The sequence below is a fragment of the Strix uralensis genome, chromosome 33, assembly GCF_047716275.1.
Source record: "Strix uralensis isolate ZFMK-TIS-50842 chromosome 33, bStrUra1, whole genome shotgun sequence".
Taxonomy (NCBI): Eukaryota; Metazoa; Chordata; class Aves; order Strigiformes; family Strigidae; genus Strix; species Strix uralensis.
Window position 1 is genome coordinate 1,366,213 of NC_134004.1, and position 23,277 is coordinate 1,389,489.

The 23,277-nt window shown below is 63.7% G+C and overlaps 1 protein-coding gene across 2 annotated transcripts; it reads left to right on the forward strand.

The window, feature by feature from the left end:
• The first annotated feature begins 7,945 nt into the window (after window positions 1–7,945).
• EIF4B (eukaryotic translation initiation factor 4B) lies at window positions 7,946–20,758 on the forward strand. Of its 2 annotated transcripts, none has more exons than XM_074853836.1 (15): window positions 7,946–8,025; window positions 11,858–11,995; window positions 13,217–13,425; window positions 15,865–15,981; window positions 16,252–16,306; window positions 16,701–16,844; window positions 18,076–18,186; window positions 18,475–18,654; window positions 18,768–19,002; window positions 19,117–19,235; window positions 19,339–19,555; window positions 19,716–19,783; window positions 19,964–20,051; window positions 20,177–20,268; window positions 20,478–20,758. In XM_074853836.1, exons 1-14 carry the CDS (start codon window positions 8,013–8,015, stop codon window positions 20,235–20,237), a joined length of 1,755 nt encoding a protein of 584 aa, XP_074709937.1. In that variant the 5' UTR covers window positions 7,946–8,012; the 3' UTR covers window positions 20,238–20,268; window positions 20,478–20,758. The 2 variants fall into 2 exon arrangements, with proteins under 2 accessions (XP_074709937.1, XP_074709934.1); XM_074853833.1 differs by having other exon boundaries at window positions 20,196–20,268.
• Window positions 20,759–23,277: the final 2,519 nt, after the last annotated feature.

Sequence of the window (23,277 nt, forward strand, 5' to 3'; positions counted from 1 at the left end):
ACCACCAAACCCTCCCTAGGACCCCCCCGAGACCCTCAGTTCCCCATTTGGGGACCCCCCCCCAATCCCCAGTGTCCCCTGCAGGGGCCTGGGGGAGGTCCCAGCGATGTCACCCCCCAATTCCCCCCCACACCGTGTCCCCGCTGTCCCCACCATCCCCTGTAGGGGTTTTGGGGGGGGTCCCACCGATGCCACCCCCCCATCCCTGCACCCCCAACCCCTCGAGGACACCCTGAGGGGTGACACGGGGACATGAGGACACCCCCCACATGCCCAGGGGTCTCCTGGAGGCCCCCAAATCATCATCCTGGGCATGGGAGGGGACATGGGGACACCAAGGGGGCTCTTGGGGACATCCCCATCCATGAGGTGTCCCCCACGTTGATGCCCCATGACCTTGAGGGACCCCAAGGTGGCTCTTAGTGATGTCCCCATCCTCGGGGTGTCCCCCCCATTGACACCCCATGACCTCAAGGACCCCAAGCTGGCACTTGGGGACATCCCCACCCCTGGGGTGTCCCCCACTTTGATGCCCCACAACTGGGAGGGGACCAGGGTGTCCCCAGGGTGTCTCTGGTGACATCTCCATCCCTGGAGTGTCCCCAACATTGACACCCCGTGACCGGGAGGGGACACAGGGGATCCCAGAGTGGCTCTTAGTGACGTCCCCATCCATAGGGTGTCCCCGGTGTTGACACCCCATGATCTTGAGGGGACCAGAATGTCCCCAGCCATTCCTGGGTGTCCCCCATCTCCAGCCACTCTGGAGTGTTCCTGGAGTGTCACCAGCCACCCCAGGGTGTCCTCAGGACATCCCCAGCCACCTATAAGTGTCCCCAGGGCATCTCAAGCCACTCCAGGGTGTCCCCAGTCACCCCTGGGTGCCCCTGGGGCATCCCCAGACATTCCAGGATGTCCCCAGGGTGTCCCCAGCCACTCCAGGGTGTCCTCAGGGCATCTCACACCACTCCAAGGTGTCCCCAGCCACTCCAGGATGTCCCCAGGGTGTCCCCAGCCACCCCTGTGTGTCCTCAGGGCATCTCAAACCACTCCAAGGTGTCCCCAGCCACTCCAGGATGTCCCCAGGGTGTCCCCAGCCACTCCAGGATGTCCCTGAGGTGTCCCCAGCCACTCCAGGGTGTCCTCAGGACAGCTCGAACCACTCCAGAGTGTCCCCAAGGTGTCCCCAGCCACTCCAGGATGTCCCTGAGGTGTCCCCAGCCACTCCAGGGTGTCCTCAGGACAGCTCGAACCACTCCAGAGTGTCCCCAAGGTGTCCCCAGCCACTCCAGGATGTCCCCAGGGTGTCCCCAGCCACTCCAGGGTGTCCTCAGGACAGCTCGAACCACTCCAGAGTGTCCCCAAGGTGTCCCCAGCCACTCCAGGATGTCCCCAGGGTGTCCCCAGCCACTCCAGGGTGTCCTCAGGACAGCTCGAACCACTCCAGAGTGTCCCCAAGGTGTCCCCAGCCACTCCAGCATGTCCCCAGGGTGTCCCCAGCCACCCCTGTGTGTCCTCAGGACAGCTCGAACCACTCCAGAGTGTCCCCAAGGTGTCCCCAGCCACTCCAGGATGTCCCCAGGGTGTCCCCAGCCACTCCAGGGTGTCCCCAAGGTGTCCCCAGCCACTCCAGGATGTCCCCAGGGTGTCCCCCTCCATGGGTTGTGTCCCCAACCCTGTCCCTGTCCCCGCAGGCACCTGGCTGATGATGGCTCGGTGGCACCCAAGTGTCCTCAATGACCCCCTCAAGGTGGGACAACCCAGACGCCTGGGTCCCTGGTTGGGGCAGGGGGAGGGGATGGGGACACCCCTGTTGGTGTCCCCCTCCCTGGGTGACGGGGGACACGGTGGGGGTGGCACGCAGGGACTATGGTACCTGCTGCTGCTTTGTCAACGGGGCAGCGCAGGGACCCACCAACGTGTCCCCCAACATCTACAGCCAGGCCAACCATCGCCGAGGACAGCGGTGAGCTCCTGGGGGACGTTGGGGACGTTGGGGCTCAGGGGGGACCCCTGGGCAGGTCAGAGGTGGAGTTTTGGGGGGGCTTGGAGGTGTCAGAGTCTGGGTTTGAGGGACCTGGGGACATCAGGGGGTGGCTTTGGGCAGGTTGGAGCCATGAGGGGGTGGGTTTGGGGGACCCCGGTGACACCAGGGGGTGGTTTGGGGACAGTGTGGGGGGGGGGCAGGGGTCCTGGGGACATCAGAGGTGGAGTTTTGGGGGGCTTGGGGACATCAGGGGTGGGTTTGGGGACACTGGGGACATTTGGGTGGGGGGACAGGGGTCCTGGGGACATCAGAGGTGGAGTTTTGGGGGGCTTGGGGACATCAGGGGGTGGGTTTGGGGACACTGGGGACATTTGGGGTGGGGGGACAGGGGTCCTGGGGACATCAGAGGTGGAGTTTTGTGATGCTTGGGGACATGAGGTTTGGGGCACCTGGGGACATCAGGGGGTGGGTTTGGGGACGGGGGGGGGGGGGGGGACAGGGGTCCTGGGGACATCAGAGGTGGAGTTGGGGGGGCTTGGGGACATCAGGGGGTGGGTTTGGGGGGCCCTGGTGACACCAGGGGGCGGGTTTGGGGACATTGGGGATGGGGGGGGGGGGGGACGGGGACACAGGGGTCCTGAGGACATCAGAGGTGGAGTTTTGGGGGGCTTGGGGACATCAGGGGGTGGGTTTGGGGACATCAGGGGGTGGGGCCACGTGGGGGGCAATATTGGGTGCAGGGCTGGGTCTGGGGGTGCAGGGGGGCTGCTGGAGCCCCCCCATTGGTGGTTCACGGGTTGTGTCCCCCGCAGAGGTGACCTCGCTGGCAGGGGGGACACTCGCAGGGGGACACTCCGGGGTCCCCCAAAAGCCCGTCCCCAGGGGATTCCCCAACGGTGGCCGCCCCGCCCTGCACCCCAAAATCTCCTCTTCTACCCCAAAACCTGGCCATGGGTCCCCCAGTGTCCCCAAGCGCTGGCCTCAGGTCCCCAACTCTGCCCCAGAGCTGCTGCTGGGAGTTTAATGACACCATTGTCACCTCCAGCTGGTTGGGGCACCCCAAAACCACCCCCTTGCACCCCAAAACCACCCCCTGCACCCCAAAACCCAGCCCCAGCGTCCCCCAGCGCCATCCCCGGGGCCCCAAATCTGCCTCAAAGTCATCCTCAAGTCCCTGGTCCAGGTCACGTGTCCCCCAAACCTCTGCAACGCCCCCAAACCAACCCCTGCAACCCCCAAATCTGCCCTAAACCTGCCTCTGCACCCCCAAATCTGCCCAAACCAACCCCTGCACCCCCAAATCTGCCCCAAACCTGCCTCTGCACCCCAAATCTGCCCCAAATCTCTGTCCCTTCGTCCCCAAACCTGCCTCTGCTCCCCCAAACCTGCCCCTGGCTGGTCCTTGCACCCCCAAAATCTGCCCCAAACCTGCCTCTGCACCCCCAAACCTGCCGCTGACTGGTCCCTGCACCCCCAAACCTGCCCCAAATCTCTGTCCCTTGGTCCCCAAACCTGCCTCTGCACCCCCAAACCTGCCCTGGCTGGTCCCTGCGCCCCCAAATCTGCCCCTGCACCCCCAAGTCTGGCCCAAGCCTGTCCCTTGGTCCCTAAATCTGCCCCTGCACCCACAAATCTGCTTCAGGCTGGTCCCTGCATCCCCAAATCTGCCCCCAACCCTGTCCCTGCCCCCCCCCAACCTACCCCTGTACCCCCAAAACATTATCCTGGGTCCCCAAACTGGCCCCTGCCCCCCTCAAATCGCCCCCCCAGTTCACCCCAAAACCACCTTGAGGCTCTTCACAGCACCTTGGGGTGCTCATAACCCCCCCACACACCCACCTGGGCAGGTCCCCATGGGCCCCCCCACAGCCTGGGGACCCCTGTGCCCCTCCCTGCTGTCCCCCCCCCAGGTTTTTGGGGTCGTCCCCCCCCCCCCATGACCCCCAGGGCGCTGTGGGACGGGGAGCTCTGAGATCGTCACTCAGAAGATGGTGGATCGCTGGTCTGGTGGGTGAGAGGGGACATGGGGGGGGACACGGGGGGGGGACAGGGGGCCCCCCCACACCCCTCACCACCTCCTGTCCCCCCCCCCGTGTCCCTTGTCCTTCCCATTGTCCCCGCAGGCGTCACCACCATCCGCCCCGAGGACCTGGAGTTCCCCAACGCACGTCGGATGCTGAGGTGAAGGGGGGGGGACACTGGTGTCACCTGGGGGGGCCACCTCGGTCCCCAAGGGGCTGTGCTGGGTCACAGCTTCCCTTCTCCTGTCCCCGATGTCCCCAAGGGGCCAGGTCTTGTCGTCAGTGTCCCCACGGGGTCACATCTGTCCCCAAGGGGTTGTGCTGGGTCATTGGGTTCCCTGAGGGCCCGTAATTGTCCCCAAGGGGCTGTGTCCTGTCCCTGGGGTCTCTCTCTGTCCCCAGGGGTCCCCATCTGTCCCCAAGGGGCTGTCTCTGTCCCTGGGGTTTCCCGTCTGTCCCTAAAGGTCCCCATCTGTCCCCAAGGGGCTGTCTCTGTCCCCAGGGGTCCCAGGGGTCCCCAAGGGTCCCCATCTGACCCCAAGGGGCTGTCTCTGTCCCCAGGGGTCCCCATCTGTCCCCAAGGGGCTGTCTCTGTCCCTGGGGTTTCCCGTCTGTCCCTAAAGGTCCCCATCTGTCCCCCAAGGGGCTGTCTCTTTCCCCAAGGGTCCCCGTCTGTCCCTAAGGGCCCCCATCTGTCCCCAAGGGGCTGTCTCTGTCCCCAGGGGTCCCCAGGGGTCCCCAAGGGTCCCCAATCTGACCCCAAGGGGCTGTCTCTGTCCCCAGGGGTCCCCGTCTGTCCCCAAGGGGCTGTCTCTGTCCCTGGGGTTTCCCATCTGTCCCTAAGGGTCCCTATCTGTCCCCAAGGGGCTGTCTCTGTCCCCAAGGGTCCCCCATCCATCCCGGGGGGGTCCCTGTCTGTCCCTGAGGGTCCCCATCTGTCCCCAAGGAGCTGTCTCTGTCCCCAGGGGTCCCCGTCTGTCCCTAAGGGCCCCCATCTGTCCCCAAGGGCTGTCTCTGTCCCCAAGGGGCTGCCTCTGTCCCCAGGGGTCCCCATCTGACCCCAAGGGGCTGTCTCTGTCCCCAAGGGTCCCCGTCTGTCCCCAGGGGTCCCAGTCCTGTCCCCAAGGGGCTGTCTCTGTCCCCAGGGGTCCCCATCTGTCCCCATCTGTCCCCAAGGGGCTGTCTCTGTCCTCAGGGGTCCCTGTCTGTCCCCAAGGGTCTCCATCTGTCCCCAAGGGGCTGTCTCTGTCCCCAGGGGTCCCCATCTGTCCCTAAGGGCCCCCATCTGTCCCCAAGGGGCTGTCTCTGTCCCCAAGGGTCCCCGTCTGTCCCCAGGGGTCCCAGTCTGTCCCCAAGGGGCTGTCTCTGTCCCCAAGGGTCCCCGTCTGTCCCCAGGGGTCCCAGTCTGTCCCCAAGGGGCTGTCTCTGTCCCCAGGGGTCCCCATCTGTCCCCATCTGTCCCCAAGGGGCTGTCTCTGTCCTCAGGGGTCCCTGTCTGTCCCCAGGGGTCCCCATCTGTCCCCAAGGGTCCCCATCTGTCCCCAAGGGGCTGCCTCTGTCCCCAGGGGTCCCCATCTGTCCCCAGGGGTCCCAGTCTGTCCCCAAGGGGCTGTCTCTGTCCCCAGGGGTCCCCATCTGTCCCCAAGGGGCTCTCTCTCTCTCCCCAAGGGTCCCCCTCTGTCCCCAAGGGTCCCCATCTGTCCCCAAGGGGCTGTCTCTGTCCCCAGGGGTCCCCGTCTGTCCCCAAGGGTCCCCAAGGGGCTGCATTGTTGAACCAGCACCAGATCACTTCCAACTTGCTGGGTGAAATATTTGCATTTTAGGGCAAAGAAATGAAGAAATAAATAAAGACAAAAAGGGCTCTCGGCCTGCCGGGGGGGGGGGTTGGTGATTTTCCCCGTCGGTGACAAAATAAATAAATAAAGTGCAGTTTGGGCTGCGCGTGGCACCAGCGGGGATGGGGAGGACACGCTTCGGTTTGGGCCAAAAACCCCCGTGTTTGGGCCAAACCCCCCGTGTTTGGACCCTGGGGGGAAGGACGTGACCCCCCGTCGCGCCGCGCTGAGGGGTTGGTTTATTCTTTCTGTCTTGGGTTTTTTTTTTTTTCTCTCCAAATACTGAATTTTCCCTCTCGTGCAGCCGCTCACCATCAGCCCCGGTTCGTGTCGCACGGGCAGCGGCGGCCGCGCGGTTACATGGTCCAAAAGACACCCAGTGTGTGCACGACGGTTGTGCCCCACGATTGTGCCCCACGACTGTTTCCCATGACTGTTCCTCACAATTGTGCCCCACGATTGTTTCCCACGATTGTGCCCGATTGTGCCCCACGATTGTGCCCGATTGTGCCCCACAACTGTTTCCCACGATTGTGCCCCACGATTGTGCCCCACGACTGTTTCCCATGACTGTTTCCCACGACTGTGCCCCACAATTGTGCCCCACGATTGTGCCCAATTGTGCCCCACAACTGCTTCCCACGATTGTGCCCCACAACTGTTTCCCACAATTGTGCCCCACGATTGTGCCCCACGACTGTTTCCCATGACTGTTTCCCACGACTGTGCCCCACAATTGTGCCCCACGATTGTGCCCCACAACTGCTTCCCACAATTGTGCCCCACGACTGTTTCCCACAATTGTGCCTCACGATTGTGCCCCACAACTGTTTCCCACGACTGTGCCCCATGATTGTGCCCGATTGTGCCCCACAACTGCTTCCCACGATTGTGCCCCATGACTGTTTCCCACGATTGTGCCCCACAATTGTGCCCCACGATTGTGCCCCACAACTGCTTCCCACAATTGTGCCTCACGATTGTGCCCCACGACTGTTTCCCACGACTGTTTCCCACGATTGTGCCCCACAATTGTGCCCCATGATTGTGCCTGATTGTGCCCCACAACTGTTTCCCACGATTGTGCCCCACGATTGTGCCCCACGACTGTTTCCCATGACTGTTTCCCACGATTGTGCCCCACAACTGTTTCCCACGATTGTGCCCCACAATTGTTTCCCACGACTGTTTCCGATTGTTCCCCATGATTGTTCCCCACAATTGTGCCCCACGACTGTTTCCCACGATTGTGCCCCATGATTGTTTCCCATGATTGTGCCCCACAACTGTGCCCCACGATTGTGCCCCACGATTGTTTCCCATGATTATGCCCCCCCTTGCACAAGGGCCATCATCGCACACCAGGGTGTGAGCGTGCATTGCACAAGCGCGGGGTGGGGCAGCGGTGTGCTGTCGCACGAGGAGCAGCCGTACACACAAGAGGGGGATGTGTGCTGCAGCAGGGCTGGTGAATCACATGAGAGGTCCTGGTGCGTTGCACGAGGGTCACGTTGCACAAGGGTTGCATTGCACGAGGGATGCTGGTGTGTTGCACAAGGGGTCCTGATGCATTGCACAAGGGGTCCTGGTGCATTGTACGAGGGTCGCGTTGCATGAGGGGTGCTGGTGAGTTGCACGAGGGGTCCTGGTGCGTCGCACGAGGGGTCCTGGTGCGTTTCACGCGGGTCATGTTGCACGAGGGGTGCTAGTGCATTGCACGAGGCCTCCTGGTGCATTGCATGAGGAGTGCTGATGCATTGCGTGAGGGCTGCATTGCACGAGAGGTGCTGGTGAGTTGCACAAGGGGTGCTGGTGCGTTTCACGAGGGTCACGTTGCATGAGGGGTGCTGGTGTGTTGCACGAGGCGTCCTGATGCGTCTCACGAGGGGTCCTGGTACATCACAAGAGGGGTCCTGGTGCATCGCGCAAGGGGTGCTGGTGCATTGCACAAGGGTCCGGTTGCACGAGGGGTCCTGGTGCGTTGCACGAGGGTCCCGTTGCAGACCCGCCGCTGGCCCGTCCCCGCCCGATCGCGGCGCGGGCGGCGCCGCCAAGCGCAGAATCAGCCGCTCCCTCCCCGGCCCCGCCCCCTCGGGGGGGGTGGGCGGGGCGCTCCTGGTCACGTGACGGCGCCATCCGGGTCCTTTGCCTTCTCTGCCTGTTCCCAACATGGCGGCCTCAGGTGAGCGCTGCGCGGCGGCGGCGGTACCGGGCGGCCTCCGCGAGGCGCGGCCGCTCCCGATGGGCTCCCCCTGACGGCGCCGAGCGCTGCCGCTCCCCGGGGAGGGCGGCGGCGGCGGCGGGCGGCAGCGGCGGGGCCGTGGCGGGGGGCGGCGGCGGCGGCGAACCGGCCCCCCCCCCCCCCCCCCCCGCCATTCCCCTCCCCCGTCCCCTCAGGGACAGCGCGCGCGGCCGCTCCCCCGCCGCCTCCTATTGGTGGGGGGGCGCGCGCCGCCGCCGGTGATTGACGTGCGGGGCGCGCGGGGGGGGGGCAGATGGAACCTTCGGGCGCGGCACTGCGCAGGCGCGGGGGGGGGGCAGGGCAGGGCGGCACCCACGTGGGTACGCGGCGCGCACGCGGCCGGTACCGGGGCGGGGGGGGCCGGTACCGCGGGGGGGGGGGGGGGCGGTACCGGGGCCGCTCCGGCTCCGTCCTTGAGTCACAAGATGGTGGCCGGGCAGCGCTCGGGCGGGAGCCCGGCAGCCCCTGCGGCGGCGGGGCTTTCCTTCCCCGCACCCCCTTGCTGGAGTCATTTTTTTACCTTTTTTTCCCCCAAAATACACCCCGCCCACCCCCCCCACCCCGGCCTTCCCCGGCGGCAGCATCGCCCTCCCTGCAGCCTGACAGCGGCAGCTCGCGGGGACCGGGCCGCTCTCTTCCACCCACCGGCGCCATTTGGAGCCTGGCGTCGGGGTGGGGAAATACAGAAATCACCCGCTTTCCCCCCAAAAAACCTCTGCGGTTTCTCAGCTCGGGGCTGGCTGAGACCCAACACCGCGAGGGGCGGCTGCCCGGTGAGGCCTCAAACCGGGCCGGAGAGCGGCTGTTGCCCCCACGGCGCTGCCCGAGGCCTTCGCCCGTCTCCGTAGTGCAGGGGGGGGGCATCGCTCCCCTTCCCTACGTGACCCCCCAACACCCCCGGGGGTTTTTGGGGGGGCTCTGGGCTACAGCCGGCAGCTTCAGGGTGACCCAGGCGTCCCCTTCGGTGTCAAAAACCACACGTGGAAGCCGACCGAGCCCCGGTGCCCCCCCCAGGCGGGCGCAGCCGCCCCTTGGCGGGCTTAAAACCAGTGGGAAGGGGCAGATTTTTCCCAGGTTTTGAGGGGGGGGGGGGGTTCCCCCCTCCTCGACGTCGGAGCGACACCGTTGTCCTGTGACAGAAGCTGGTGGCCGGAGCGAACCCAACCCGCCCGTTGTTGGAGGCCGGTGGCCACTCGGGGAAGCGGATCTGGTGTCGTTTGGGGCACGGGGAGGGCAAAACGCGCCGCCCGGCCTCCCCTCCTGGGGATCAGCCCTCGTCTCCGGCGGGAGAGTGTTTCTCCTCCGTTTTTTCCAGGCGGTCGCCGCTGCCGCTGCTCTCCCAGCGTTTTTATCCGGCGCTGACGTCATCTTTCCATGAGTTTCCCCTTGGCAGACGGAGCCTGAGCCGTTCCAAAGGGCCGACTGGGATTTACGGCTTCTGGCCTTTACCGGGCTGGATACATCAGAAAGGCTGGTTGGCCCCAAAACCGGTGGTAAAGTCTAGGGGGGACCCAGCGATGTTTGCAGCCGGTGATACAGGCCCAGGGGGGCTCCTGAGGGCCCTGAGCAGCGCCTGTGGCTTGTCACCCCCCCCCCAGACACAGCCACCAGCACAGTGTCACCCCCTGAGGTCCGGGGGAGAGAGCGCTCTGTCTGCTGGGCGTGACGGGGTGCTCAGGGTGCTCCCCGCTCTCCTGGGAGTGTCAAAAACCGTTTTGCCTCTTCTGTGACCAGCGTGGAGCCACTCCAGGGAGAGGTGTGGGGGTCCCTGGGTCACCCCCCCCTAGTTTGGGCTCCTGGGGGACACATTTCCCATCCCCTGGTGTCCCAGAGCCAAGGCTGTGATGCTCGTGGGACCGGGAAGCGGCCGGATAGGCGAGAGGAAGACCCAAGCGCTGCCGAGGTCTTCTCCAGAGTGTGACCAGGGTCTTGCCAGGAGGAGAGGACAAGCCCCGGAGCCAAGGGGTGATGGGGGGAGCAGCCCCCACACATCTCCCATCGCTGCCGGTGCCGTTCCGTGGCGCTCGGCCATCCCGGCTTTACCGGAGCCACGGGACGGAGCACGGAGGGTCCGAGCAGGCCTGGAGGTGTTGGCAAGGAGCGATGGCTGCCTGGGGAGGCTGTGGGCTCAAGGAGAGTGGTGGGGGGACACGAGGCTGGGGACCAACGTGTCATGGCTAAAAATAAGGGTACGAGCTGCCGTTGGGTTTCCTCGCTGCCCTGGTAGTTCTCCCTGGGCTCGTGCAGGTACGGCCCAGGGGGCAGAGCTGGCCACGCTGCAGGGTGAAGGGTCGCTTTGAGCCCCGGTTCTTCTCTCCATCCCTTGTGGGGTCTTGGTGGGTGTTGGGAGTGAAGATCTGGCAAGAGGTGGGGGGAGAACAGGAGCTCCATGGTGGCATCTGGGAGCTCCCAGCATCGCTGGAGATACTGGGAGGGAGGGCTCCATCTTCCCAGCGCCTGGCTGAAGGAGCAGGGTGCGGTTTTGTGCTGCCCTAAAAAAAAACTTGGCCTGAGACCAAAGGGGAAGAGCAGGACCCGGAAAATGAGGATTTGAGGGCGCTGGGAAGCAGGAGGGGGCACGGAATTGCACGTGGGCGGTCGAGCCGTACCTGGAGCCCCCTCGTCTTTCCCTGCTGGAAGATGCTGGCGGTCGTTCCGTCGACGCCGGCGCGGGGATTTTTGTGGAAGAAACCATTTTAAGCGCTGTTTGGTGAGCAAATCCCTCAGCTCCGAGCAACAGCAGGCGAGCTTTGGCTAATTAGAGACAGCAAACGAGTAGCCTGCGACACTCCCGCGTCTGTCATTGTTATCTTCGTTAAGGCCGCTGCGACGCTCCACCAGTTAATTATCGCGCTGCCCGGCCAGGAGCCTGGTAAGAGATAATCTGCGTGAAGTCCAGCGGCCCCAAAGTTTATTATTTCTTCTTAACGAAGATAAGAGCGCGTGTTTTCAAAAGCAATTAGTGGTTTCGCGTTGCTGTCGCCGCAGCCCGGCTTTTCTTTTCTCCTGGGGGATGAGAGCTGAAGCGCCGCTGAAAATCCCCGGGGAGGGGGTGTCTGAGCCCCCGGTGCTCCGCCTGGGAATGTTTTTGCGGGTAAAAAATGCCATTTTTGCGGGTAAAGGTGCCATCTGTCCCTGCTCCGGCCATCGGTGCCGCAGGGGGGCAGCAATTCCTTCCGCAAGGCAAAAAAAAAAAAAACCTGCTGAATTTTGCAAACTGCATCATAACCAGCCTTCCTAAAAATAGCCCGGCTTCCCCGGCGCTGTCGCAGCCCGTCGTGACGCCCGGCTTCGTCGGGAGATGGCGAAGCCTTGACAAATAAACGCTGCGGCTGCTTGCAGCTCCGGTGGAGGCAAAAAAAAAAAACCCAAACCAAACCCAACCTCCCCGAGCTGGAGGAGTTGGGAGGTTTGTTAAGATGTCGGCGAGCTCCGGAGGGATCCCGCGGCCGTGGGGTCGCCGTGCCGTGGTGCCTGTGGAGATGGGACGGCTTCTCCCCCCCCAAAGAAACAGCCCCCGGGGAGCTCTGTGGGGACAGCGGAGCCCCAAAACGTGAAGCGCTTTGTGTGACGGGAGCTCTGCTGCTTGGCTGTGCTGAACGCGAGGCCGTTGCCCCTTTGGAAACAGAAAATAAATCGGGGTGAGGCGGCCGGCGCCCGCGTCTCCGTGGCTCGTGTGCGTCTCGATTGCCCAGCCCGCTCCTCCTCGCCAAAACCCGGCCGTTCCCGGGCGTCGCTCACCCCCGTCCTCCTCCTTTTCTCTCCCCGACAGCCAAGAAGAAGAACAAGAAGGGCAAGACCCTCACTCTGACGGACTTTCTGGCAGAGGATGGTGGCGGCGGCGGGGGCCCGACCTACATCCCCAAGCCCGTCAGCTGGGCCGACGAGACGGACGACCTGGAAGGAGACGGTACTGCCCCCCCCAGCGCCCTAAAACACCAGCGCCGGGAGGTTCTTGACCCGCGGCCTTAAAGGAAGAAGCTTCTGCTTCTGGCTGGCTCCTGGGGTCCGAGGGGTGCGGAGTTTGTCCGTGGATGGATGTTTCCCCTTCTTACAGCGCTGCGGGGGGCGGGGGGGGGAGCCATGTGCTGGTAACGGCCCCGCCGCCAGCCCCGGGTCCGACCGACCCCTCGAACGTGGAGCAGCACACCCAAACGTCACAAAATTTGGCTTTTTTTCTTTTCTGGGGAGTAATTAAGCTCAGAGAGCAAACCGAGTTCTCCTTACGACTGAGACCCGCAGGCTGGTGCGGAAGGGGAGGGCGGTCGGCACCCACGCGGGGAACAGAAATGGGAGAAAAAGAGCTTTTTATCGGCGCAAACGGCAGCGGCGGGGGGGCAGATTCCCCCAAGCCCGGGAGCTCACCGGTGACCTGGCGGTGACGAGGAGTTTTCCCTCGGAATATTGAGCCGTGGGATTTTTCCACGAGACGGGCTGTAACTCGGACAGGAATTAATCTCGGGAAGGTTTAATGCTTTAGTAAACGGGTCGCGGGACCGCGGGGTCGCTCTCCCCTGCCTCGGTTTCTCCTCGGGGGCTGCTGGTGCCTTTTGGGCAGCTGCTCCCACGCTGGGATGAGAGGAGGAGGAGAGAGGAGGAAGAGGGAGGAGGAAGAGAGAGGAGGAGGAGAGAGGAGGAAGAGGGAGGAGGAAGAGGGAGGAGGAGGAGGAGAGGAGGAAGAGAGAGGAGGAAGTGGGAGGAGGAAGAGGGAGGAGGAGGAGAGAGGAGGAAGAGGGAGGAGGAGGAGAGAGGAGGAAGAGGGAGGAGGAAGAGAGAGGAGGAGAGAGGAGGAAGAAAGAAGAGAGAGGAAGAAGAGAGGAGGAGAGAGGAGGAAGTGAGAGGAAGAAGAGGGAGGAGGAAGAGGGAGGAGGAGGAGAGAGGAGGAAGAAAGAAGAGGAGAGAGGAACAGAGAGGAAGAGAGGAGGAAGAGAGAGGAGGAAGTGAGAGGAAGAAGAGGGAGGAGGAAGAGGGAGGAGGAGAGAGGAGGAATGAATTTCGGAGCTTTAACGTGCAGCTCCTCAGCCGTAACGTGGCCTGCAGCAAGGACGGTGGCGTTGGCAGTAACTGGGCTCTAGTTGGGTGTTTTTTGGGGTTTTTTTTGGGGGGTGATTTGCTAAATTTCTCTCCTCAGTTTCCACCACTTGGCACAGTAACGATGACGACGTGTACCGGGCCCCTCCGATCGACCGCTCCATCCTGCCCACCGCCCCGCGGGCTGCTCGGGAACCCAACATAGACAGAAGCCGCCTCCCGAAATCCCCCCCGTACACCGCCTTCCTGGGAAACCTGCCCTACGACGTGACGGAAGAATCCATCAAGGACTTTTTCAGGGGACTCAACGTGAGTACCGGCTCGGAACCCCGGCTGGGCTGCGGGGCAGGGCGCTGCTCGGGGTAAAAATCATGATTTTGGACGTTGCCATCCCCGTTCGCGCTCCGATGGCTTCGCTGCGGCTCGGCCGAGGCGGCTCCCGGCTCCTCGGGGGTGTGGAGGGGCCGTTTCCAGCCCCCCGTGGCTGCTGGATCGACCACCACGAGCCAACGGCTGCTCCAGACGCAGCGAGAAGCCTTTTACAGCAGGCGGCTGGTGCTTCTCCTGCTGAACCGGGCGAAAGGGGGGGGTCGGGGTGGTTTAGGGTGGTTTTTCTGGTGAGAAACACCCCCCTCAGCTGCTCACTCGCTCCCCCTCAGCGGGGCAGGGGGAGAAATAGGATGAGAAAATTTGTGGGTAGCAATAAAGACGTGGAGATCCCTTACCAGTTAGTCACGGGCAAAATAGTCTCGACTTGGGGAAAACTACATTTATTACCAATTATAATAGATTTGCTATTGCTAATACCCGCTCCAGCACCTGGAGCACCTCCTCGTCCTCTGAAATCTGCATTCCCACTGCTGTTTCTCAGGTTTTTTTTCCCCCTCCTCCTCTGCCTGTCCGGCGTTTTGTGCCCTTTCTTAAATATAATTTCACAAAGGGGCCACCAACTTTGCTGACGGGCTCCGCTTCGGCCTGCGCTGGGTCCGGCCCCCTCGAGGGGTTTCCCAGCTGGAGATACGGAATCCCAGAATCGTCTCGGTTGGGAAGGACCTTGAAGATCGTCCAGTCCAACCGTTAACCCAGCGCTGGCAGTTCCCAGCTACACCAGATCCCTAAGGCTATGTCGACCCTACACTTAAACACCTCCAGGGTGTCCTGCCCTGTGGCTGAGAGCTCCCAGCGAGCCTGTGGCTGCCACAATATTATTTTTTTCCCACTTTTAAGAGTGTTGGAGCCTCTGGGTTGTTCAGGGAGGCGGTGGGGAGGGCGAAGGCAGGACAGCAAGCGGCGATGGGAAATGGCCGCTTCCCTCCCGGAAGGTTGGTCTGGGAAATGCAGCTGGAGTCCGGCCTTCCCCGCGCGGCAGCGAGTTGTGCTGATGGCAGCAGAGAGCTCCCCGCGGGCAGAAACACGCTGCTTACCTCCATCTTTTATTTTCAGCTTGTTTTTCTAACCCCTCGTGCCTGCTGAGGCAGCGTCCAGCTCCTCCTCGGAGAGTAATAGTGTGGGTGAAACTCCGGAGGAGGGGAGGAGAGGTCGTAGAAGTGCAGTGGGGATGTCTTGTAGGGCCTGGAGGGCTCCGGGCGTGACCAGAGTTGTACATAGAATGTGTGACATACAGCCTAGCAAAGCCAGCAACGCAGCCTAGCGAAGCCAGCAAGCTGTCCTGGCAGCCTGAGCACTCACAGAATCCCAGAATCACCCGGGTTGGAAAAGCCCTTGAAGCTCCTCCAGCCCCACCATGAACCTCCCCCTGACCGTTCCCAACTCCACCAGATCCCTCAGCGCTGGCTCAACCCGACTCTTCAACCCCTCCAGGGATGGGGACTCCCCCCCTGCCCTGGGCAGCCCATTCCAACGCCCAACAGCCCCTTCTGCAAAGAAATCCTTCCTAAGAGCCAGTCTGACCCTGCCCTGGCGCAGCTTGAGGCCATTCCCTCTTGGCCTGCCGCTGGCTCCTTGGCTCAAGAGACTCCTCCCCCCTCTCTGCACCCTCCTTTCAGGGAGTTGCAGAGGGCCAGGAGGTCTCCCCTCAGCCTCCTCTTCTCCACACTAAACCCCCCCAGTTCCCTCAGCCGCTCCCCATCAGACCTGTGCTCCAGACCCTGCACCAGCTCCGTTGCCCTTCTCTGGACACGCTCGAGTCATTCAAGGGCCTTTTTGGGGTGAGGGGCCCAAAACTGAACCCACTCATCGAGGGGCGGCCTCACCAGTGCCGAGCCCAGGGGTCAGATCCCTTCCCTGTCCCTGCTGGCCACGCTGGTGCTGGTACAAGCCAGGATGCTCTTGGCCTTCTTGGCCACCTGGGCACACTCGTGCTGAACGGATCCAAAGCTGGTTTTCAAGAGGGTTTTTCTCAGGAGCTTGGGAGGAGCTCTGCGAGCGGGCAGGATGCGAAGGGACGGCTCCTGCCTTGAGGAGCCCTCGGCCGCGGGGCCCGGAGCAGCGATCGCCGCTGAGCGGAGCTTTGGTGGCCCTTCAGACCGGTTCCTGCTGCAGCTCCGGATCTGCAGCGGGTGCCACGTTCCTCCCTCCAAACAAGTGTCGGCGGTGCTTTTAGTGGGAACTGTGGTGTTTGAAGGGAGGGGCTGAACCCCCCCCCCCCCTCCCTGCTCCTCGTTGAGAGGTTTTATTCAGTCCCTCCCCAGCGGCGCCTCGGGGGTCTCAGATAACTCCATCCCTGCCCGTCGTCCTCGCGGGGGGGGCGGGTCCTTACGAGCGTTTTCCTCTTCCCTCCGCCCGCAGATCAGCGCCGTGCGTTTGCCGCGGGAGCCCACCAACCCAGAGCGGTTGAAAGGTTTTGGTTACGCTGAGTTTGAAGATATCGACTCCTTGTTCCAGGCGCTGAGCCTCAATGAAGAGGTGAGTCCCCCCCCCGGCGGAGCAGTGCTGGGGCCCGCCAGCCCCCCCAGTGCCCCCCAGTCAGATCAGGCACGTTCCTCTGCAGCCCTGGGCGCTAGAGATGCGTGAAAAACTGTTTCCTTCTGGAGCGATGGCTGGCCCTGCTTGAGTGAGACTTAAATGGGGAAGAAAGTGCTTTTTTAGGCCGTTGAGAAGCCCTGAGTGGCCCAAGCTGCCTGCGCTGTGCTCGGGCGTCACGCCGGGATCTGACTTCTCGCTGTTTATTTTCAGTCTTTAGGCAACAGAAGGATACGAGTGGACGTTGCTGATCAAGCTCAGGATAAAGGTGAGCGTCCCGCCGGCTCACCGTCCTCCCTTGGCGGTGGCCACCTCGGTAGCCGCATCCTGCGCTGGGTTGGTGACCAGCCCGGCTGAGGAGGGACAAATCGCTGTCGTCACAGCCCAGATCGCTGCGTCTGAGCCCTGCTCCAGGCCAGGCCACGGGCTTGGCTCCTGCCCGCTTGGCTGGAGAGCCCAGCCGGGAGGTTTTACCAGCCAGCCCTTATCTAATAACGCTGTGCCAGTTCCTCCCACGCTGTCGCTGTGATTGTCTCGGCTTTACGAAGCGTCTGTGGTTCCTGCTGCTGGGGAGCAGTGAACCCGGCGAGGCTGCGCTGTGCTCCCGCCCGGGTCACCGCTCTCAGCCCTGCGAGCTGAAATTTCCTTCCTTTCCCCGGCAGATCGGGACGATCGCTGCTTCGGCAGAGATCGGGATCGCTTCCGTGACTCGGAGAGGTTCGAGAGCGACTGGAGGGCCCGTCCTGCCACCACCGACAGCTTCGATGATTACCCACCCCGCCGGGGCGACGACAGCTTCGGGGACAGTGAGTTGGTAGAAAAACGCGTGTTCCTTCCGGCGCCGGCCTGGAACGGCGGCCGTGGGGTCTGAATGAGAAGGAAAGAGTCACAGAGTCGTTCAGGTTGGAAAAGCCCCTCGGGATTATCAAGTCCAACCCTCAGCCCGACTCTACAAAGTTCTCGCCTACCCCACATCCCCCCACAGCTCATCCAAACGGCCCTTAAACCCCCCCAGGGGTGGGGACTCCACCCCCTCCCTGGGCAGCCTGTTCCACTCTCTGACCACTCTGGCGGGGAAACATTTTTCCCTCCTGTCCAGCCTGACCCTCCCCTGTTGCAGTTCAAAGCCGTTCCCTCTCGTTCTGTCACTAATTCCCTGGGAGCAGAGACCAGCCCCAACCTCTCCACAACGTCCTTTCAGGGAGCTGCAGAGAGTGATGAGGTCTCCCCTCCCCTTCTCCTCCTCACACTGAACAGCCCCAGCTCCTTCCATCGCTCCTCACAGGATTTATTCTCCAGCCCCTTCCCCAGCTCGTTGCCCTCCTCTGCCCTCGCTCCAGCCCCTCGAGATCTCTCTGGGATTGAGGTGCCCAAACCTGGACACAACCCTCCAGGTGTGGCCTCACCAGTGCCGAGCACAGGGGGACTGTCACCTCCCTGCTTCTGCTGGCCACACTAGTGCTGCTACAAGCCAGGATGCCGTTGGCTTTCTTGGCCACCTGGGCACACTGCTGGCTCGTTATCAATCCCCCCAGGTCCCTCTCTGACTGGCAGCTCCAGCCACACCTCCCCGAGCCTGTAGCCACGCAGGGGGTTGTTGTGGCCCAAGGGCAGGACCTGGCACTTGGCCTCGTGGAAGCCCGTTGCCGTTGGCCACCGACCCGATCTATCCAGGTCTCTCTGTGGAGCCTCCCTGTCCCTGCGCAGATCAACATTCCCGCTTCCCTCGGTGTCATTCCCTCGGCTCCTCCCCTGGCAAGCAGATTTCCTGCAGGACTCGGTGGTCACTTCCCCTGCTCCCGTAGCCCAGAGCTGAATGTGCCGCATCTTCCCATTCTTCCTCATTTCTATTGTTTTCCCCTGAAAATCTGCGTTACCTTGACACCCAGACGTGCTTTATTCTGCTCCGTGGGCGATCAGACGCTGACAGAGCGGCCGCCCGGAGCTCGTTCTGCGGCGACGTTGCTGTAAGGGCCAGTGGGTCAGGGATTTTGGCTCACACCAGACCCCCCCCCCGGCCCCTTCTCCTGCCTCCAGGGTATCGGGATCGCTACGACGATCGGTATCGCGATGGGCCCCGGCGGGACATGGACCGTGGCTTCGGGGGCCGGGATCGCTACGACGACCGCAGCAGGGACTACGACCGAGGTGGGCTGTTCCCCGGGGACTGCTGGGGTGGAGAGGGCGAGGGCAAGACCCCCACCGCAGCCGAGCTGCCCAGTATGGCCCAGTTCCCCTCCTGTAACTGGGGGAAGGGCACTGAGGATGAGCTGTCGCTCTTCCTCTCCCGGCAACTTCAATCCTCGCCCCTTAGTCCTTACCAGAGCCCAGATTTTAAGGCCGCTGCGTTCGGAAGAGGCCGGGAGGCCTCGTGCTCCGGCCCGGGAGGGATCGGGGGGCTCACTGGGAAGCGTCTCCTTTTCTCCCCCCCCCCAGGCTACGACTCCAGGCTAGGCAGCGGCAGGAGGGCCTTCGGCAGCGGCTACCGCCGCGATGACGACTACCGGGGCTGCGGCGACCGCTACGAGGACCGCTACGACCGGCGGGATGACCGGATGGATCGGTGGAACTCCCGGGACGATTACGGCCGGGATGATTTCCGCCGCGAGGACAGAGGTGAGGGGTTTGTTGGGGGTTGGGAGGGGGTCTGACCGCCACCACCCCGCACCCCCCCAGCTCGGCTGAGAGCGGGATTTGCGCTCACCGGTGGCGTCGTTGCTCCTTCCCAGGTCCCACTCAGAGGCCGAAGCTGAACCTGAAGCCTCGGAGCGCGCCCAAGGAGGAGGAAACCTCCGTGGCCCCTGCGCCCCAGTCCAGCCGGGCCGCCTCCATCTTCGGGGGGGCCAAACCAGTGGACACGGCCGCCAGGGAGCGGGAGGTGGAGGAGCGGCTACAGAAGGAGCAGGAGAAGCTGCAACGCCAGCTGGAGGACGATAAGAGGATAGAGAGACGACCCCGAGAGAGGTGGGCGGGGGCCTCTGGCTGCGCCGGGCTGGTGGGGTTCAGCCAAATCCCCCCAAATCCCACCCCAAATTGTGACCCCCGAGCGCCAGCTCAGCCCCTTCCCCTCCGGCACAGGCACCCCAGCTGGCGAAGCGAGGAGAACCAGGAGCGGTCGCGGACGGGGAGCGAGTCCTCGCAGACCGGCACCTCGGGGCCCCCCGGCACCTCTGTGGGCACCGGCCCGACGGGCAGGAGTGAGTCGAGAGTTTGGGGGGGGGGGCCCTGAGCTAGACCCGGCTTGTCTCTTGCCCCCCCCCGCTCTTTAACCCTCGGTCGGTTTGTGTGTCCCCCCTGCAGCCACGCGAAGGAGGGAGAGCGAGAAGTCCCTGGAGAACGAGCCGTTCGCCAAGGAGGACAACGACGCCCCTTCGCCCACCCCCAAGCCGAGGGAGGAGAAGCAGCCGCTGAAGGTGATGCCCGCGCCCCCCCCCAAGGAAAACGCCTGGGTGAAGCGGAGCAGCAACCCCCCCGCCCGCTCCCAGAGCTCGGATTCGGAGCAGCCCTCTCCCACCAGGTCGGTGCCGCGGGGGGGGGACACGGCCCAGCCCTCCACCCTCCCCATGTTCCCCCGTGCCGGGCGGGGGGGGGGGGGGGGCTCGTGGAGCCCCAATACCCCCCCCAGCAGCTCCGGCTCTCAACATCTCGGTGATTTCATCTTCTTTTTCCCCCCTCAGCGGCGCCCAGACCGCCCCCGGCCCCCCCGCGGAGGATGGGGCGCCCCCGAAGAACACCCACAGGAGAGGTGAGGCCGGCGCTGGGCCGCTCCTGCCTCCCCCCACCCCCCAAATCCCCAAAACCTCTCCCCAAAACCTCTCCCCGTCCTGGCAAAGGGCTCTGAGCCACCCCCACCCGCTTCTGCCCGTGTTTTCATGGGGGGGGGGAGACCTCACACCCTTTTCTTTTCCTCCCCCCCCATCACCAGGAGATGAAAATAAACCCGACGGGGGCCGGGAGAGCAGCTCCAAGGTGCGAAGCGGCAGCTCCGGCCGCGGCCCGGGAGATTCAGACAGGTGGGTGCCCCCATCCGTGTGTCCCCCCACAACCCCCCCCCCCCAACTCCCAGCTCCGGGAATTGGGGTGTCACCTCCCTCTGAGCACCCCAGAGTCGGGATTTAAGACCTGACCTTGACCTCAGGGGCCTCTGGTCCTTGCAGGAAAGAGAGCAGGAAGGATCACGACTCGCGACCTGCATCTGAGCCAAAGAAACTTGACGAGAACCCCCCCTCCGTAAGCACCTTCGGGGGGGCCCATCCCTGGGGGGGGGCAGCGCTGGGCGTTCGGGGTGGGAGTTACCCCCCTCAGCTCTTGGCGGGTTGGTTTTTTTTTTTTTTTTGGGGGGCGGTTTTAGGCAGTTTTTTGGTTATTTTTCTCCACCTGATAACGAGGTAACACACACACACCCCCCCCCTGCGCCCCCCCCCCAATTTCTCCCGCAGTTCAGCCACGCCAGCAAATACGCTGCGCTCTCGGTGGACGGCGAGGATGATGGTGATGATGAAGAATGCGCCGAATAAAACCTCCGGCACCGCCCCCACACACACACACACCCCCCCCCCCCACCTCGCGCCGTCTCCCAACCAGCCGCCACCTTTGGGATCATTTGGAGAATTAAAACAAAAAACAACAAAAAAAAAAAACCCCCACACACACACAAAAAAAAAAAAACAAAAAACCAAACCTCTATCCGGACGCGACAGAAATAAAACCTAAAACTGAACAGCTCCTGGAGACCTTTCTTAAAACTTTTTAGAGGAAAAAAAAAAATATTAAAAAAAAAAAAAAACAAAAAACCCACAAAGGACACAAAAAAAAAAAAAACCAAAAAGGAAGCGAATCTTGCATGCTGCTGCGGTGCTGCCGGAGCCTTCCTCCCGCCCTCCTCCTCCTCGCTCAGACACCACCCCCCAGGTAGGGCTGGGGGGCGGGGGGGGGGGCACCAGGAACCCCCCAGCCCCCCCCCCCCCAACCCCCAGCTGGTTCCTGGAAGGGATTGGCAGCTCCTGGGGCACCTTCCTCCTCCTCCTCCTCCTCCTCCTCCTCCGTCACGGGTCTTTCCCCTCTGTGTCCCCCCCCCCCTTTTTGGGCGCCCCCCCGGCACCCCCAGAGTGGGATAAACCTGGAATTGTGGCCCCACCTTGAAATATTTCCAGTTTTTTTTCTCTTATTGCCGTCACCAGCTCGAGGGGATGGGGGGGGGGGGCGGGGGGGGCAGCACCTGCGCGGTGACACTTCCACGGATTGGAGGGGGGGGGGCGTCCCCCCAAACTCACCCACTTTCCCCATCACCCCCCCCCCCCCCACTTGGGGAAAAAAAAGGGGGGCACCCACCCCCTCTGCCTCGCCGTCAGCTCGGGGTGATTTTACCTGCTCCAAGGGGAGGGGGCACAGCCCTGGGGACCCCCCCCCCCGCAACCCCGGGGCTGGCTCCCTGCGAGCCCCCCCCCACCCTTCCAGCAGAGAAACCTGTAAAAATGTACAAAATTGTACAAAATTATCTTCTATGAAAACGCTTTGTAACGGGCGCGGAGCCGGGGGGGGGGGGGGCTTTGCTGTGTGTGTCCCCCCCCCCCCCACTTCGCCTGCGTTGGATGATTTTTTTTTTTTTTTTGGTTGTTTCCTCCAATAAAATTAATGTTTAAAATACCCTTTAACGCCCAATCCCTTTCACTTCATCCTCCTCCTCCTCGCCCCACCCCCCCCCGCACCCCCAACCTCACCCCATAACCAGCCTAATTAAAGCATTAATTAATGCCCCCCCTAACCCCCCCCCCCTTCAGCCACGGACCCCTCGGGGCGGCTTCAGCGCCTGGAAATTCTCCCCGGGGCCTTTAAAAACATGAAACCAGCCCCCCCCCCCCCCCCGCTCCCCCCCCCCCCCCCCGCAGAAACCCGACCCCACAATGGGGGCTCTGTCTCCGCTCCCCGACTTGGCCGGCGGCGCCGTGGCGGGGGGGGGTGGTGGGTGGGGGGCGGGCCAAGTGTGGCTGCGGACTCTGTGTCCCCCCCCCCCCCCCCACCTCCTTGAGGTGTTGGGGGGGGGCTTTGAGGGGACCCCAAGAATCCAGGGTTGGGGGTTCCCCTGCACCCCCATGGGTTGGGGGGTGCCGCAATGCGCAGCGCTGGGGAGGGGGTTTGGCTTGACCCCCCCCATGGCACCGCAGATGCGCTGAGCAGCCCCTGGGGTTTTGGGGGGGTCCCCGGCCCCCCCCCCCCCCAAGGCGGGACAGCAGGTCCCCCCACCCCAGGGACCAGCGTGTGTGTGTGTCCCCACATCACCCACCCCTGGGGGGGGACACGCCCCACATCTCCGCCTCTGCCACCCACCGAGGGGACCCCCCCCCCAATGTCCCCATTTAGGGGACCCACCGCCCTCACCCCTCCCCGGGGGGGGGTCACCACACCCGGCGTGGGCCCCCATCCCCACCTCTGTCTCCCCCCCCCCCAATGTCCCCATTTTGGGGACCCCCCGCCCTCACCCCTCCCCGGGGGGGGGTCACCACACCCGGCGTGGGCCCCCATCCCCACCTCTGTCTCCCCCCCCCTCAATGTCCCCATTTTGGGGGGCACACGGTGCCTGCAGCCCCCCCCCAGAGCCCCTGAGCCCAGCCCTGTGCCCCCCCCCCGCCCCGCGGTGGCAGGAGGAGGAGTTGTTTGTTTAGTTTGGGGTTTTTATGGCTGTTTCCAAGATCTTTAGGAAAAAAAAAAAAAACACAACAAATTAAAAAAAAAAAAAAAAAAAACCAACAATCGAGCGCTGGGAAAGAGACAAATAACCCGGAGCGGCCGGAGCCCATGGGCCGGGGGGGGGCGGCCGGTGCTGGGCCCAGCCCTGCTGCTCGCGCCCCCCCGGCACCCCAAAGGTGTGTTCCCGCGGGGGGGGGGGGCGGGGGGGGGTGGGGGGGTGGGGGGGTCCCCCGTTCTCTGCTTGGGGTGACCGAGGTCTGGCGGGGGCCGGGGCGCTGGGGGGGGGTGGGGGGTGTCAGTGTGTGTCCGTGTGGGGTTTTGGGGGGGGGGGGGGGGAGGTACCCTGAGGACGGGGGGGGGTCGGGGTGTGCTGGGGGGGGGCACAGGGGGTCCCGGCTCGGGAGGGTCGAGCTGGCGGCTGCCGGAACCAGGAAGAGCCGCGGGCGCTGCCCCCCCCCCCCCCCCCCCCCGCCGGCCCGGGAGCGTCTTGGAGGGGGGGGGACACACGACACGGCCCGGGGCACCCCCAGAGCGGCTGCGGGGCCGGGTCCT